The 18788-nt window shown below is 43.9% G+C and overlaps 1 protein-coding gene across 2 annotated transcripts in view; it reads right to left on the reverse strand.

The window, feature by feature from the left end:
* The window catches only part of ADAMTS9 (ADAM metallopeptidase with thrombospondin type 1 motif 9), a 161006-nt gene that overhangs the window by 97935 nt on the left and 44283 nt on the right, over positions 1-18788 (reverse strand). For both annotated transcript variants that reach the window (XM_042979355.1, XM_007084435.2), the window contains exons 12-16: positions 18268-18413; positions 9588-9769; positions 9350-9486; positions 7460-7577; positions 7114-7209 (exon numbers count right to left, since the gene is read on the reverse strand). In XM_042979355.1, the coding sequence (XP_042835289.1) occupies positions 7114-7209; positions 7460-7577; positions 9350-9486; positions 9588-9769; positions 18268-18413 (679 nt within the window). The remainder of the gene's footprint in view (positions 1-7113; positions 7210-7459; positions 7578-9349; positions 9487-9587; positions 9770-18267; positions 18414-18788) is intronic.

Raw genomic sequence — 18788 nt, forward strand, 5'->3', positions numbered from 1 at the left:
ATAATTTGTTATGCAATAAAAGATAAGTAATATACCTTTCTGGATCATTCTTTTTAAAACTGATACCCCCTTCCACTACCACACAGATTCCATACTTCCCATACCTTTCCCCTGCCCTTAATTTTCTTCCATAACACTTTATCCTCTCTCTCCCCAAACAAGAATGTAAGCCCCATGAGGCCAAGGATTTCTGGACCCCTTTATGCACTGCTATATCTAGCTTCAAAAAGAGAACATGGTACCCTATCAATAAATACTTTGTTTTTGGAAAGAATGACTGGATCTACTGCACATCTTGAAAAAGATGAAAAAATCAGAAAAGCATGAAAAGTCATATTGTCCAAAATATTGGCCAACTGAGAGCTTGATGGAGTTAGACCACTTACAAACTTAGGGAAAGTAAATAAAGTGGACAGAGAAGATAAGATGACAGCTGCTTCAGAAGAAATCATTTACCTAAGTCCAAGTGCAAGAGAGACTATTGAGAAATTGAATAAAGCCCCAGAAAGCTTTAAAAATCTTTTTTAAATGTTCATGCATTTTGAGAGAGAGAAAGAGAGGGAGGGACAGAGAGAGAGGGAGATACAGAATCCAAAGCAGGCTCTAGGCTATAAGCTATCAGCGCAGAGCCCAAAGCGGGGCTCCAACTCACAAACCGCGAGATCATGACCTGAGCCGAAGTCGGATGTGTAACTGACTGAGCCACCTAGGTTCCCCAGTTCCAGAAAGCTTTTATAAAAATAACTCCTTTTCAGATTTTTCTGTGAAATTCAAACAAATTTAGGCAAAGAATGTACTACTCTGCTAGCACATAATTTAACTGGAAAACTTAGGTAGGGATATTTATCAATTGCTTTATCTTATCATCTAAAACCCTGGGCATGATTGACATGAAAATATAATTTTATTGAATGTAAGAAAAAACAAACTTATCTTCATACTACTTGATTAATTTCTCAAGAGAAAATCCCAATCATATCTTTCCCCCCTAGTATTTATTATACAATTTTGGTTTTATTTTAAGTACCACTTAATTTTTTTTTCAGTTCTACTACTCCTGGAATAATGAATCCTTCTGAGTATTGGGCTTGACATAAAACAGGCACTCAATAAATCAGAGCTATTAAATATTTCGCCCCGAACAAAATATCAGAAAAAGGCCCTCTTACTTTTTATAAGTGGTGCACAACTAGTAAATCTCAGTAGGGAGAGAATCGAAATGCACAGGCCGTGTATTTAAGTGAATAAAAGGCATGTGGAAATTTAACTTGGGCAGCAGGTAGGTTTCATCCCGGGTGCCAATGTCAACCAATTTATCCCAGCTGCTCCAGAAACTATGCAGCGCACAATTCATGAGGTCATGCCTCAGCATCACGTTAGTGACATTGATCTTGGTTGTGGGATAGAGAGCCGAGCTGTCTTCGGCATTAGCCAGATTCTAACCTCTCTTTCACCGATCCAGGTGATATCTTGTCTTTTACCAGGCAGGCCAGAAGCAGCGTGTATGTAGGAGAGGTGTAGAGGGTTTAGGGAAAGTTGGCCTTGCGGAGACGCCTGAGGGCTGAGATGAGGCTCTGAACATTCTTGGTGGCTCCGTGGCACCAGGGTCCTTGTTTTCTTGGACATGGAAACCCCACAGAGTTCAGTCATTTGGACACTACACTGATGCAAGAACTATTCTTTCTAGGGTCACTGATCAAGTGCATTGAATTCTGTCCCTAATCTAGTACTTTACTTACCCACTCATATAAGTCCTACCTTGGTCCTGAGGGAAGAACGAGATACCTTCATATGAAATGGTTGGGAAGAATGTGGTGACAGGGAAAAAAGCTTTTAAAAACACAAACCCTCCAAAATCTTGGCTTCTTCTTGACCCCAAATCCTTTGATAATCCTCCCTACCTATACAACGCAGTTCAAACTCAGCATAACCTGCCTGGGTCTTTGCCAATCTTATCTTAACCTATCTTTCCAGCCACACTATGCACTGCCAACAATAAACCTCAATTTCCATTCATATCCCTAAGTCAGCCAAACGTTTTTCTACACTAAGGTAGGAAAATGAAGTGGGTTAAGGGTGTAGGGTCTGAAGTCAGGCCAGTAACGATTCCAACTCTTTCCACTTTCTGAGAAGTTTACGTGACCTTGGGTAAGTTACATAACCTCTGTAAGCCTCAACTTCTTCCTCTGTTTAATGGGTTTCTTACTGGATTGTTACAAACATTAAACAAGATAGTGCACACTGGCTGCAGCTGCTGTCTGATCAGGATGCCTTCATATGCGCTGTCTTCTTACCATATCTTTACAGATGCCTAATTTAGGGATGGGAAAAGCATGACGTGAATATTATTAACATACCTTCCCAAGGGAAGGTGATTTCTAATCATGGGAAGTCTGTCTCCAGAGCCTGTGAACCACTAAAATTTTCTAACGACGAGGTCAATGAACGTCTGTTAAATGAGTGAATGAATTCATGCATGCTTTCTCTAACATACAAGTTGAAATCAAATATGGTGAGCCACAGATTTGAAAAAATTTAAGTCATTGTTTTTGCCAGTCAAGTGACCATGGAACAATGCACTTTTATAACCCCAGGAAAGGTCCTGGCCCATAGTAGGTGCTCAATCAGTGACGTTGAAAAGAAGGAGTGATGGATCGGACCTGACATTTATGGCAAGGAGAACAGAGTGCTTCCAGGCAAATGACCGTTTCCCTGTCAGTGTAAACCTCTGACAGCCTTGTCTCCCCTGCAGCTTCTGCAACGTGACATCCACCGGCCATGCAAGACGCAGGAGCTGCAATGGGTCACTGATTGGAGGCGAGGTTGTTTCCGTGGTCCCTCAGACATCCCGAGGCTGCCTCCTAATGTGGGTCATTTACACGGTGATGGCAGGACGTGCTGCCAGCAAAATCACCCAGTCCTTTCAAGGGAAGTCGCCTGCTGGCTACCCAGCTGATGTTTCACCAGAACGGGGGAAATGAGATGTCACAAGGCCTGTTCTGTAAATTAAGCAATAATCCAGTTTTGGTCGTACTCAAAGAGCAACCGTCTACCGCAGGTCCATTCTGGGGCTCCTCCCCAAAGTCTCCTGCCTTCCTCTCCGGCTTGTGCCACCTCGGGTCATGTTCCCCTTCTCTGCGCGCTCCTTCTCCCAGTAGATGGTGAGGAGGGAAAGAGATAGGAGTCGTCAGGTGAACTGAACTTCGTGCTTTATCTCCAACTGAATTGATTCCTGTCTTCCCGTTGCCATAATTAATCAAGAGCTAAGTGAACTGGAGACAAAACGTATCATGGCAATGGCCCCTTTTTCTCCTAAAGAAACTCAAACATGGTGGCACTGGGTGCAGCTTGGCTCCAACCCAACCGGAGGGAGCGGGCTGTGTGAAAGGATGACCTTTGACAGGGAGACTTTCTGCTTCGGTACCTTGTGAAACAAATAGCTTCCTGCAAACAATAGTCTCCTGCCCAACCTTCCACTAATGCGATTAGGGGAGCTAATTTCCTGGGTTGGTTTCCCCCCCATTTCACCCATCAGAGCTAGGTTGCTACAAAGGCCCTCTCCCCTGGAAACGGCTCCCTCACCAACGCATGCGGAAAGAGCGTGGCTTGACTGGCCTTTAAAAAAAATGTGAGGGAGAAGGATGAAGATACCTCAGCGATGGAAACAGCTGTGGGTTTTAAAACCTTCTTGGAGCATTTGCTCTACCTTCCTTCGGGCCCAGCGTAAATTTGTACACACCTCAGATTGGACGACATCATGTTCTTCCTCACTTGTTAAGAAGCCACTGCAATGTTCAAAGGCCCTGAGGTCTTGACTTTCCCACTCAGTGAACTGTGACTGGCCATCTACGCCTGCATACTTCTCATTTGCTTCCAGAAAGTTCTTTGGTCAACAGGTGACTTTACCACAATATTCCACTAAAGAGCCACGGATGCCTCAGCCTGCATGTCCCAGATGACAAATCTTCGTGAATTTTGCTTTCATTCTTTACAAGGAGATTAAGAAACCTCCAATGAGGAATACAAGGTTATCAGGAAGGCCTCCCCAATTCAGGAGCCTGGCCTGGTTCATGAAGTTCAATTGAACTAAGGCTACTACTTGGAAGATCTTTCCAAGAAGGGAAAGAAGAGACAAGAATCCTCCTTTTCAAGGAGAAGAAAGAAGCAGGTCAACATGGCTTTTGGCTTTCAGGAAATGAATTAATAAATGAGGTTGTGGGGCGCCTGGGTGGCTCAATCGGTTAAGCGTCCGACTTTGGCTCAGGTCACGATCTCACGGTCCATGAGTTCGAGCCCCGCGTCGGGCTCTGGGCTGATGGCTCAGAGCCTGGAGCCTGCTTCCGATTCTGTGTCTCCCTCTCTCTCTGCCCCTCCCCCGTTCATGCTCTGTCTCTCTCTGTCTCAAAAATAAACGTTAAAAAAAAATAAAAATAAATAAAATAAAGGAGGTTGCATGCGATGCTGCAGGATTTAATTAGGAAGTACCAGGGCCATAGCAGCCACATGTTCAAATTTATAACGCAGGGCATGAAAAACAAAAACAAAAACAAAAATGCTTGACCTATTTTGCTCGGTGCTGAAATGAGAAATGTGGATTCCCCCCAAAAGTAAATTGAAAAGCATCCCCAAGAACTTTGTTAATTGTTTTATAAAGTCACCATTCATTTGGATATCTAGGGTGGGAAAAAGTTGACGCAGTTACTGAGTGAATGATTCCAAGTGACACTCCGTGGTCTTTAAAAGAAGGGATGGTTCTGTATATTTACATGATAATCTCATCCTCCCGTTAAGCACATAGGAAACACCCAGTAAAGACAGCATGAGTTGGGGCACCTGGGTGGCTCAGTCGGTCGGGCGGCCAACTTCGGCTCAGGTCATGATCTCACAGCTTGTGAGTTCGAGCCCCGTGTCAGGTCTGTGCTGACAGCTCAGAGCCTGGAGCCTGCATCAGATTCTGTGTCTCCTTCTCTCTCTGCCCCTCCCCCACTCACGTTCTGTCTCTGTCTCTGTCTCTCTCAAAAATAAATAAGCATTTGAAAAAAATTTTTAAAAAAGCATGAGCATTGACTGTCTAACAACTGAACGATCATTTACTTAGCATGTATATGTGTAGGCTTTACATCAAGGGCTAAAGATATAAAGACACAGCCTCTGACCTTAAGACCCTAGTGGTCATATGGATAAATAACAAACAAATTGTCTCATCTCAGCCCATGGCAACTCTGTCTTCTCAGCTGCTCAGGTAGAAATCCTGGCGTCACCCTGACTTCTTTTTCTCTCTCATATACCATATTCAATCTACCAACAAATCATGATGATTCTGCCTTCAAAAAGTATCCAGATTTCAACCAGGTACTGTCACCTCCAGTGCTCCTAATGGGGACCAAACCACTAGCGTCTGTCTCTTGGGACTACTGCAATAATTCCCAACCAGTCTTCTTGCATTTACTCGGTGCCCTTCTTCCAGCCTAAGTGCTCCTCTGAAAACACAAATGTGATTATATCAAGTTATTCCTCAGCTCCCAACCTTCACTAGCTCCCCATGTCTCCCAGAGTATGAGCAAATCCTTTCAATGGTTATATGGCCCTATATTATCTAGTCCTGGTACATGGTTAGCCTCATCTAGAACTCTCCTCTGTGCTGCAGCTACAGCCACACGGGCCTCCCTCTATTCTCGGAGCAATCTAGACATGCTCCCATTTCAAGGATTTTGCACTGGCTGTTCCCTCTGCCTGGAATGCTCTTCCCCCAATCAACCTGTTTTCTCCTGCTACAATGCAAACATTTCAGCTCCATTGTTCCCAGCTCATCCTCAGTATCCGAATTTCCCTTCTGTTGTTCTATTTTCCAATAGCACTTCCCACCTTCTAACAGTATACAGTTTGCTTATCTGTTAAGTTATTGCTTATTGTCTCTCTTCTCTCACTAAAAAGCTCCAAGGAGACAGTGATTTTTACTTACTTATTCTTTTATTTTGGCTTATTGTACCCAGAAGAGTGCCTGGCACATATTAAATAAGGGAATGAATGAATGAATGAATGAATGAATATACACTGCAGAAAATACTATGATGAAGTCGTGTATACATATCATACCGGATTAGCACGCGTGGCCAAAGGATCATTGTCTACTTATGAAGGATTTCTTGTAGATATTCCAAAATACAGATAGGGATTCTAATTTGATTCAACAAGTACTCACTGACTAGCTCATTATGCCCAAATGTGTGGAGAAAGCCTCTACAGAGGCTGAATTCAGATAGATTAAATAGAGTTTCTGCCTGGACATTGTAAGAGAACAAGTACATTCATTTCTTTTAAAACGTGACTGCCCAGCCAGACTGCTGTGATTTCTTCTAGATCAGAGGGCAAGCCACGCTGCCTTCCGTGGCTCGGAGGAGTCTGGTTGTACAAGGTGACCAGCTGAATCCCTTCAGTCATGACCTCACTCCCCTTGTCCTTCTCTTAATTAAAAGTGGTTGGGAAAATTTCATAATCACAGCAGTTTATAGAAGGACAAGTTGACGTGGGATTGGGCTGAGCAAACTGTTGAAATGAACACAGGGTTGTTGGCGCGTTGTGGTTTAAACAGAAGGCACAGACATGAATTAGTCATGTGCCTGGACATGAGAGAAGGATGAAGAATCTATAAAGGAACAAGGCGGGCCATTCTAGTCATGACATGAGAAAAATGTACCACTCTAGAACCTTTTGGAATAACAGGGCGTAACGAAATGCCGAATAAGTCCACACCAGTGGTCTATAACTGGTTAGAGTTGACACCACAAAAATTAGGGGAAGTGGTACCTTTAAATTTTTACGCTGAACTTACAAGGTAAGCGCTTTCAAAATCTGATTTAGGGCCTTCCTATTCACTGCGATCCAGAATAAAGCCCTGATATTGACTAGGGTAACTACACGACTCTTCATTCCATACTTCGAGGGTATACACATGAGGGAGAAACAAAATAAGGAATTTCAAGATCAACTGCTTGTATGAAAACACACGACATCGGAAAGCTCTCTGTGCGCTGAAGGGGGAAGGAGGGAGCACCTGCCAACGGCTCCAGAGAACCAGAATTCCCGCCCATGGCAGGGGACAGGCCATCTTACCCAAGTAGTTGTCATCCTCTGATTTCCCTGAGAAACTGTGCTGCCGCACGTCGATATTGGTAGCACCGGCTGGAATTCGGACCACGGTATTGTAACCTGAAAAGAATTTAGCCAAAACTCAGTATTCCACAGCACAAGTCACTTTCTCTAGGTATGGAATAAAAGGTGGGCCACCCAGGGGGGTAATACAGTTCTCACTCTTGAGTGTCTTCTAGCCGGACAGCTGATGTACCCTAACGAGACTGACTTTACGCCTGACATGAATACTTTTACATACTACATGCGGTTAACAATTTTTCAATTTTGACTATTTTCCCTCTCACGGTTCTTAGGGACAGGTTCTTACCATAATGCACTGTGTTAAATGTTCCTGCCACTGTTTTGCACGAAGAATTATCACCACCACAAACTCCACATTTATCTCTCCGGGCTTTTGAGTTTAAAACGTGGTCACATCCAGCTTGCTTTTAAGAAGAAATGTTTGAAATGAATGGTAAGTATTATAAAGTTATACAAATCCTAAAACATTATGAAACGGCAGGTAGCATGTTTGTTTGAATGACGCATTCCAAAAATGACAAGAACGTCCCTTTAAAGTTGCAACGGCTGAGAACTCAAATTGTCTTTAGCCCTGGTGTGGAAAATGTGGTCCTTGGACCGGCAGCCATGGGCATCTCTGAGGCTATTAGTAATGTATTACCTTGGGCTCCACCCAGATCCACTGGGTGGAATTCTGACATGCTAGAGGACACTTAGGTGCTTCATCTACAGATTAAATTTTGAGAAGTACAGGGGCGCCTGGCTGGCTCAGTCGGTAGAGTATGTGACCCTTGACCTAAGGGTTGCAGGTACGAGCTCCACACTGGGTGGAGAGATTAGTTAAAAATAAAATATTAAAAAAAAAAATAGGGACGCCTGGGTGGCTCAGTCACTTAAGCGTCCGACTTCGGCTCAGGTCGTGATCTCGTGGTATGTGAGTTCGAGCCCCGCGTCGGGCTCTGTGCTGACTGCTCAGAGCCTGGAGCCTGTTTCATATTCTGTGTCTCCCTCTCTCTGACCCTCCCCCGTTCATGCTCTGTCTCTCTCTGTCTCAAAAATAAATAAATGTTAAAAAAAAAATAAAAAATAAATAAATAAAGTTTGAGAAGTCTGTCTACAAATAAGTGGAATAAATAAGAAAAACCGCTCAAGAATGAAGACATAGGAATGCTGGCGGGGGTGACTGTATCCAATTAAAGATCTGCTATCTCAGGGCGCCTGGGTGGCTCAGTCAGTTAAAGCAAGTGACTTCGGCTCCGGTCATGATCTCATGGTTCGGGAGTTCGAGCCCCACGTGAGGCTCTGTGCTGACAGCTCAGACCCTGGAGCCTGCTTCAGATTCTGTGTCTCCCTCTCTCTCTGCCCCTCCTCTGTTCAGGTCTCTCTCTCTTTCAAAACTAAACATTAAAAAAAAAATGCCTCTGAGGAGAAGCTCAGTGTTTTACTACGAACGGACTGACAAGGAAACATGGACTGTGCAGTTCTGAGTTGGGAAATGGGTGAAGCTCTCAGGGGCTCATTGCATCAGATCCGACTGACTAGAATCCCCATTTTCCTGGACCACACGCAAGGAACAAATAAATTATCTCAAAGCCTGGCAACGCTAAGAATGTTTTCTGATAGGTAAGAACAGTGAAATGGTATCAAGCCCTCTAGGAATCACTGCACTCATGCTTCACGATCTTCCAGAAGTTTCTCCATGTCCCATTCAAGAGTAACGAACAGGTAGGTCTCAGGTAGAAGCTATGGTGTTTGAAATCAGAATGAGAAATCTGATGGAGGCCTGGCTGAAGCCTGATTCCTTACAACGTCTTTCTGGAACAGAGCTATTCAGTCTAGAAAACTCGCTGTGTGGGAAGCATTTGGTTTAACCTTAACCAAATGGTTAAGGGTTAGCCCTGAGGTTACAGTAAAGGAAGGTGTGTGTGTACAAATTATTGTAATAAATTTTCGCGGGGAGGTTTCGCGCAGATCCTCACAGAGGTTGAGAGTGCCGGAAAAATGCAGGACGCCGGTTCTCGAACTTCGGCATCAGAATCAAGCGATGCCACTGCTGATGCTGCCCTGGGAAACACGCTCGGAAAACCACTTCCCTGGAGACAGCGCACAGATATTCGCCGCTGGTCTCTCGAGGAAGCCACAAATCACGGCTTAGCAGCAAGACAACACGGTGAAGGAAACGCGATGTGGGACTCACCCGGCAGAGGCCTTGGACACAGATATCGCTGGTGTCTTGGCCACAGGGCGTCCCATCTATCACTCTGTCTCGCAGCTGGTAGTAGGCCGTGTTACCTGCCACCCTGCAGAACAACTTGCAACGGTCCTTCATCAAAACTAGAGAGGAAACACACGACGCAATGTGAGTTTCGGACCTGGACCCCCGGCTGACCTGCCGACCAACCACGGCACCCCCCCCACCCCCCGGTTGCACTTACTTCCACTGTACTTAGGGACCCAACGCACAGTGGGAAGCAGACCGTTGATGTTGAAATGCTTCCCGTCAAACTGAGCACACTGTTCATCTCGGAAGTCTCGCTTCTGCTTGAGACATGGCTCCGTGTTGCAGGACTTAAACTTCATCCTACGTCCTACACAGTACTTCCCACCATTTTTGGGCCTGGGGAAAGGGAAAGAACACACGCGCTGTATTGCCAGGGATTTCTCCCCACATCGCTCTCTCATCCGTGGCTTCCTGTCTCCCAGGGAAGCATGTCTAAAAGTGGCTGATGACAGAGGACAGGACTGAGGCTCTGAAATCTGCGTGTGCATTCTGCCTTCATTACCATGAAGTGTATGACCTTGGGCAAGTCACTTAGCCTCCAGAAGCCTCAGCCCCTCCATCTATAAAAACGGGAAGGGGTTATTGAGTAAGGCAGTGCTGAAGATGAAACGTTAGAGCACGTAACTTCGAGTTTGAAATACAAAGCCTGGGATCTGTTGGGCAATAATCTGTCCTCTCTCTCCTGAAAATGCAGTCCTTTGGTTTTCAAAATGTGGAAGGTAAAAGGCCCAGATGAACCATTGGAATGCTCCCTGTCTACTTTTTGTAACATGACAGTCTCACAGGAGACCGGCCTAAAACCTGTGTTATTTTACTTACATTCATTCTCTCCCTCCCTCCCTCCTTCTCTCCACCCTCACAACCATTGTTTTTCTTTGTTTTGTCTCACAAGTGAGACGGAGTAAAAGGAACATCCCCATATTGTGACTAACTTAATAGGAGAAGCAGGAAGAGCAGACTGGTTTCATTAACTTTTGTGTGACGAGAGCACGGAGGGTGCCTTGCACAGCACCAGAGTGTAAATTTCATCTCGACATGCAACCCCGAATTAGATGAAATTCAAATGTACATGTATTTTCCAGATGTGACCCAATGACTAAATTATACAACGTTTCTCCTAGCAGTCCACAGCTTGCCAAGTTCATCATGGAAACGGGAAGATCAGAGAATCGTAGGAAGTTGGGCTCGCCCACCCAGGGCTGGAGCAGGTCGGATTTCGCAGCTACGCTACGGACATCTCTGAAACGGAAAGAAAGTTTTCCACTTTTCTTCTTTAAAATGAATCTTTCAGGGCAATTTGGAGCATATAAAGGGGTTTTTGTTTTGTTTTGTTAAGCTGGGACCTGGGTGAATGGGAAAGACATCCGTGCCCGTTTATACAACAAGAGCCGGTCCAACAGAACAGGTAAGGCTCTGGAGCTAGAGCTGGGTTCCAGTCCCGACCCTACCCTCGGTGCATGACTTTAGATGAAGTTCTGAAGTTCTCAGCCCCCGAGTATCAGTTGCCCCCTTGTCTAAAATGAGCACAAATAGTAGATGCTGAAAACGTTAGCTACTGTGCTAATATGTCAGCACCCCCAACCTAATCTGATCCAACCGTGCACTTTGAGTACCAAATCTGCGCTAAGACATGGTGTTCAGCGTGAAGGCAGGACTCACTGCTCCTGCAGAGCACCAAGCGTCAGGGAGGGCCACCCGCCATGACACTGTCGCAACGTGCTCCCATGCGGAGACTAAGGGAGGAGCATGGGCTTTGCAGCCACACACTGGACACCTTTGTGGGCGCTACCTGGCCTCTCTGAGCTCCATCCTGCATGTAGAACAGAGATGATATTGTACACCTGCCATGAAAAGCTCAGAATCTGGGAAGTTTAGTAAGGAGGCGGATAAATATTGAGTTATTTATCACAAAGAAAACTGTATCTAGGGATACAACATGGCACCTAACCCAACAATAACTGTGTCTCCTTGTTTCTCTGTGAAACACAATTAAGCCCATATGCTTTCTAGCTCCACTGTGCACTTGACTCCCTAAAACACACTCCTATCTTGCCCAAGGGTAAGGCAGAGGCAGTATTTTTATATCGAGCAACAGGAAGTTCAGAGAAGTCAAGTACTTTGTCACGATCACACAGATAAAAAAAGAGAAGAGATAGGACTAGAATTCTAAATTCCCTGGGTTCTTCTCTGTGCTCTTTCTGCTACATTATCCAGGAACTATGGTCAAGACTTTTTTTTTTTTCCTTCCTTTTTTGGTGCCATTTAGAGATAGAGTCTTGGCTTCCTGAATTCCCAGCTCTTCTCTAAGTACCAAGACGCCCTAGTCCCATGCACACAATATCACAGATGATACATGAGTAACAGATCAGGCCCATATACCTGTTCAGGTGAAACGCATTTTAAATGTGCTACATGTAAGACCTCTTGCAATTTTTCCTCAGATTGAAATGATCTTTGCGGAATCTTCTTAAAAGGCCCACTGACTATGCAGGATTAATAGTTTATTTATCGCCTGACAGTAGCTCATTTTTCTTTTTGAAATTAAATTTTCAAAAGTTGGTTCTTTTCTTTTGGCTCTCTTATACAACAAGTCTTAATGCACCCCAGAAACGGCCCACATGTAGCAATTTTTTGGGCTGTGAATAATACATACTTACAGGTAGTTTCCCTTCAGAGGAAAGGGACGTTTGCTTTTGACGACTATCGAGTGGCAAACAGCATTCACTGACTTACTTTTATAAATGACATTTTGAAAAAACAACACACAGAAAACCCTCCATGGGAGAGGCAGTGTTGCTGAGGGTCATAGGTGGGGACTGTGGAAATAGAGGGTTTGAATCCCAGGCCTGCCTCTTAATGATGGTGCAGTCTTGGGCAAGTTGCTTAATCTTTTGAAGGATCAGTTTCCCTATCTGTAAAAGGGAGATGATCCTAGTATCTAGTTCATCAGGGTAAGCGAGGGTCAGCTGGGTTAATACATTCAAAGCACTTGAACAAGGCCTGCCACACTGTAAATGTTTAGCTATTAGAAGAGCCTGCCAACCACAGCCTGTGGACCAAATCCTGTCCACTTCCTGTCCTTCCCTGGCTGTGAGATAAGAATGGCTTTTCTATTTTAAAAAATTAAGGAAAAGGGTGCTTAGGTGGCTCAGTCGGTTAAGGTTCTGACTTCGGCTCAGGTCGTGATCTCACTGTTTGTGGGTTTGAGCCCCACACCAGGCTCTGTGCTGACAGCTCGGAGCCTGGAGCCTGGAGCCTGTTTTGGATTCTGGGTCTTCCTGTCCCTGCCCCTCCCCTGCTCAATCTCTCTCTCTCTCTCTCTCTCTCTCTCAAAAATAAACATGAAAAAATTTGATTAAATGAATAAAAATAAAAATTTAAGAAAATATAAAACATATTTTGAGACACATAAGAGTTAGATGAAATTCAAAGAGTAATATCCATAAATAAGTTTTAGTTGGCATGCAGCCACACTCAACCCTTTACATGTCGCGGGTGTCTGTCTCTCACTGTATCAGCAAGGTTGAATAGCTGGGTCACAGACACTCTGATCCTCAAGTCTGAAACACTTACTGAGTGTTTTGTGGCAAACATGTTCCTTTACAGTAAAGGTCTGCCCACCCGTGAGCCACTCTTGCGTGCAAGGCACCATGCCACTTTCTGTGACCGTGTCCAGCCGTGCTGTGAGGCAGGTAGTGGCAGCCTTGCTCCTGAAGGCTTGTTTGAAATTGTTTCCGAAGGGTGAGGTAACCTGGCAAGGTGACATGTCCATCAGGTGAGAACTGCTGGTCGATGGACCAATGCAGGTCTCCCGGATTCAAAGCTCATGATCTGGTGTCTTTCCTCGGCTTCCTCTCTTGAGACAGGCCTCTTTCCGTATCAAGACTCATTCTGTGACTCTGCTTTTCTTATGTAAAGACAGATTATATTTTATCAACAAACTTAAATTTGCCCTCTCAGAACATGTGCCTTTTCTCTTATCCCAGAGTACCTCTGCCTGATTTGCAATGACTGTGTAATGGGGAAGGCTGTAGCCAACCTAACTTACCTTTCAGCATGGAAAAAATTCATGCTGTAATTTAATAACTTCGCTGGATGGGAGTATTTTTTTTTCCATGTAGACAAATAATAAAAATTAGAGGAAATGCAGCTTTAAAAAATAGTATTAACCACGGGGCGCCTGGGTGGCTCGGTCGGTTGAGCCTCCGACTTCAGTTCAGGTCATGAGCTCACGGTTTGTGGGTTCGAGCCCCACGTCGGGCTCTGTGCTGACAGCTGACAGCTCAGAGCCTGGAGCCTGCTTTGGATTCTGTGTCTCCCCTTCTCTCTCTGCCCCTCCCTCAATCATGCTCTGTCTCTCTCTGTCTCTCAGAAATAAATAAAAATGTTAAAAAAATTAATTAATTAATTAAAAAAATAATATTAACCACATTTTCCTGCTATTAAGATCCTTTCAAACATTTCAGGTCAAATACAGATGGAAAGGACTTAATGAAACTGCTAGGTTAATTACTATGAAAGTAACTATATTCAGCACAGCTGAGCTGAATCTTTCTTTCAGGCACATATTACACAACCACGCCTATTCGTATACAAAGAAAATTCATGATACTGCATGGCCAAAGCTATGAAGGAATTTTCGCAAAGATCACCACACGTCCGTTCACCCTCCAGGAAAGCTAAATTTTGGTCGGCAAATGGGTTTGAACAGAAATCTCAGCTTCTGTGAACACTTAAAATGAATTGCAGCAGGCCGATTAGGGTTAGCACAGGGAAGGAATTTCTAACAATTCGACAGGCAGCCCCAGAAGGTAGTGTGTTTCCTATGCTGGGAGGGTTTTGGGAAGAGGTCTAATGGACAACCGCAGTGGACGCTGAAAGGCTATTCAGGGATTAGACGGGTTGGGCCGGAGAGCTATACTTGCAATCATTAATGATCCTTCCGAATAGAGCAGTCTAAAGGCCTGGATATCTTTATTCATTCATTAGTTAATAGCTTTCCCACAGCAACTAATTCTTGAATTTTGAAATACGCTCACCCAACTCAGTGCCTGAAGAAAAAAAAAAAAAACAAACGTTGCTGCAACTCTTTCCAGCCAAATGAGCAATTCGTTTCCTTAGATGAAATAGACATCTATTACCTTGCTCGTATGCCAGATTTCATAAGCAGTTACTATGGTGAAAGCCTAAATGGGAAAATATCTAGTTCACAATCTTTTCCTCACACCTATGAGTTTCTTAGTTTTTAATTTAACTTACCTCCTAACTTAAAAGCAAAACAGAAGCACCAGAAGAGGGAAGGGAAGCACCAGTTCTTTCCCAAAGAACCGGGACAATTTTTTTTTTTTTTTGATGGACTGTAAAAACTGTATACATTTTTTTTTTCTAGCTACTAGGAAACTCAGAGTCAATTCAGAGCACAAAATAACAAGTGTAGGGCCCAATGGCCTCATACATGCGACTTCTAGTTCCAACGGTGGTCTTGTTTAGGTACCCTAAGTTATGCTTTTGGCAGTTATGATTTTAGGTTTTACTGTATTACATGTTTCTTATAGATATGATTGGGTGATCATGTAATTAATTGTTCAATTCAGGACACTTAGAGAATGTAAAGGGTAGCTATGAATAACTTCTCCTGGACGACAGACGTAAACGGGGACTGTGTTTACAAATCAGAACATAAGCTCTTATCTACAGGGCATGGGTCAAAGATGGGATTAAAAAATAAATAAAACATTTAAAGACAAAATAGTAGGGCCCTATTCTCATGATGGAAAATCAGCAGGACCACCTACTAGTGGAGACCAAATACCTTTTGACCAAAATCAGAAAGCATCTGGTTTCTACAGCTTGTTCACGAGTATGCCGTTATCCCCTGTGTAGGACAAGGCTATTTCTCTTTTGTAACTTTTACGCTTTCAAGGGAAACAACCCTAAAAGTACAGCGCAAAGTATGGATGTTAAATACGTTCTTGAATCACTGAATACTGTGAAAAAAAAAAAAAAAGCAACTCAGGGTCTTAATAGAGACATACCTTGGACTAAAAATGGGGCTCTACATTATATTCAAAGGGCTCCTCAACCCGGGAAGAGGCAGGTTGCCAGCTCCGGGGGCACCACTTCCCTCAAACGCCTTGAGAGTCAGAAGCAACTACTACTGATCCCTGCATAATGAACCATCTGCTCTGTGAGTTTCTCTGAACGAGCTTTCAAACTGAGATTTGGATCTGATTTTCCCTGTTCTGTGTCCCTTTCTCTCGTCAAACTGACTTCCTCAAAGTTTGCGGAGGCAGACTCCTTCCTCAATTCACAGGGACATCCCAAAGTGCAAATAACTTGGAAGCACTTTCATGAAATGGTGTCAGGGCTGACAGTCAACTGGGGGGATTGTATTCTTTTAAAACCTCCCATAGCAAACAGCAAGGACAAGGACCTCTAATTGAAGTCTTTAATGATCAGCCCCTAACTTGTGAATGCACGGATCTTTGCTTCACTTGGAAGCTCGAGATCCTTTCCTGCTGAGATCTTTACGCTGGGTGATTTTCTTTGTCTGGCTCGTTCCAATTATGAAGTGATTTATCTCTCTCCACTTTCTACATTACCTCTAGAACTGCTCGAAGACTTAAAAAAAAAAAAAAAAAGACCAAACACTTCTTTTCAACGACGTATTCTTGAGTCACCATTTCAAAAATGCCTACTGTTGGCTACAGTCATATCCTCATGACAGTAACAGCTCACGAAGATGGTAATAATGTGCCTCCATGTAGCTACTGCATAGTTCTTAATTTTTAAAAAAAAATGTGTCCTATTTGCTATTAGCTTCAAATGCTTTATTCTAAAGCTTCAATAATACCAACAGCTAAGATTGGTAATTGACTTGAAAGAAGCAAGTAGTGGAACACTATATATAATATGATCCTTATTTTATATCTACGGGATACTTATTTCATATAATACATATTACATGACAAATCTTTTTTAAAAGTCCGAAGTGATGCACGTCAAATCATTTTTCCCCGGTGATTTCTTGCGGGGAGTAGGTGGGAGGGAGGAATGATGATGACAGATTTTTTTTATTTCATATCGTTCTGTGTCTGAATTTTTTGAAAGCATGTACTAGGTTTAAGCTATTACTTAAATAACTAACAGAAACTATAAACTCTATTGATCATCTACTGTTTACTCTTTATACCCATAGCTACAGACTACAGTCTGTGTCTTAGAGCTCTTTAGTTGTCTTTACAGAGGCTAATATCACATGGACATGAAATAAAGGTTGGACTGTGGACAGAAATAAAGGGAAACAAATGGATTGTCATTTGTGATTTGCACGAATGAGTATTTATTAGGCCACGGCTGGCAACAGTGGCCTAAAGGTACGTTCTTTACTGGTGAACACAATTCAGATTTTCCTTTTTTTAAAAAATTTTTTTAATGTTTATTTATTTTGAGGGGGAGAGAGAGAGACAGAGCATGAGCAGGGAAGGGGCACAGAGGGACAGAGGGAGACACAGAATCGGAAGCAGGCTCCAGGCTCTGAGCCGTCAGCACAGAGCCCGACGCAGGGCAAGAGCTCACAGACTGCGAGATCATGACCTGAGCCGAAGCTGGATGCTCAACCGACTGAGCCACCCAGGCTCCCCGATTCAGATTTTTCTTATGAAAAAACTGGATGCTTTGCCAACACGAGGCCACTTTCCTACCTGTGAACAACCAGCTAAGTCTGAGGAGCACCTGTCCGTGGTTTCTACCACCTTCTTATACAACTCTATCATACCATACCAGTATATACATACATCAATATACACCGTGCTACACTACCCTAATATATGGCACCCACGTCACTGTTGTACCTGTGTGCTTCTGTCTACAATTCAGTTGGCTACCCCAACACAGTCTGTGAAAAAGAAATGAATGCTACCGGATGAAATCACTTTACTTAATCCCAAGACAGCTGGTTCTTAAATATGGTTATAGGTGTATACACCTAAAAACTATTACTAGTCTACGAAGACTTCTCGGCCCCCTAGCCTATACAGGTTTGATGGCAATAACGTGATGTATTAGCTTCTAGTCCTTCAGATTTGATACATCTTGGAGTCACACAAAATTTGATGTCATTCCTTATCATCAAAATCTGATTTTTTAAAATCTACTTATAAATACGCACACCTCCTGGGCTAGATGCGGGGGGGAAAAAAATCAACTTCATTTGAACATGTGCTACAAGGCTAGGCTGGTCACATAAGGAGAATTATCCTGAAAGGCAGGATACTCCCAGGCTGTATACTGTCTAGTTGTAGGATGGGCCTTCGGTGTCTTCCTCGTAAAACAACTAACTTGATTCTAAAAGTAATTCCTGACTTGAGGTTCTCAGTCCCTTAGAGTGTGCTATCACCATGGGGCTCCGTGTGCCCTGTCCAACATCTCAGTAGCTAACAGGAAAGGATACAAGTTACCTACAATCTGGATGGAAATGTCCAGTTTCTTCATTTCCTCAGGAAAAACTGTTTCCCTTCATTGGCCAGCTATACCAAGCTCTGGAGGCAGGGAGATATGCCTGACTGTCAAACTGTGAAACAGACCAACCAACACAAAAAGCATCTACTGGGGTAGACCGAAGTCTTAATGGAGGATGGTGGGAGAAACTAATGCTTCAGAGGACAATGCCCGGGAATAAACTGATTGGATACCACCAGTCTAAGCAGCCCTAGAAAGGCACTTACTCTCTACCAGGGAAAGAGTTTTCCATCTGCTTCCAGCCGAACGATTCCCTTCCAGAGGACTCCCATTGGGCCATCCCAATAATGACAGCAAGGAGTTCTAGGACTTACTCTGGTCTGTTGCACTCACGAATGGCAGTTTTGATGCCCCCTCCACACGTTCTTGAGCAGGTTCCAAAGTGACTCCAACTTCCCCAGGATCCATCAGTCACAGGGACCTCCATTTCTTTGGGAACACAAAATCCAAACTTGCAGTGCTGTGTTTAATAAGGGGAACAGTGAGGGAGAGCTCGGTGCTGGAGACGTGATAGGACCCACTGTCCTTTTGATTATATGGCATACTTCACCCCCCCCCACCCCACCTCTCCCGCCACATGCTAGTTTGAAACGCTGCCATTTCATCATCTACGTGAATAATGAAAACCGTCGGGATTTTAATCTCGTCCTTATTGATTTTAGGCCATGTCTTCATTTACCACTTGCTTGAATAAAACTAACCAATGAGTGGTTGGTTCCAGGCTCTCAGGGTAACTCCAGTGGCCAGGCTCAAAGCGCTCAATTAGTCTATTTGGAAAAGTGAGGAGAGGAAGCGGGCAGACTGGCTGCAGACGGGGCCAAAGTGAGTTACTGGG

This window comes from Panthera tigris, chromosome A2 (assembly GCF_018350195.1).
Source record: "Panthera tigris isolate Pti1 chromosome A2, P.tigris_Pti1_mat1.1, whole genome shotgun sequence".
In the NCBI taxonomy this organism is placed as follows: domain Eukaryota; kingdom Metazoa; phylum Chordata; class Mammalia; order Carnivora; family Felidae; genus Panthera; species Panthera tigris.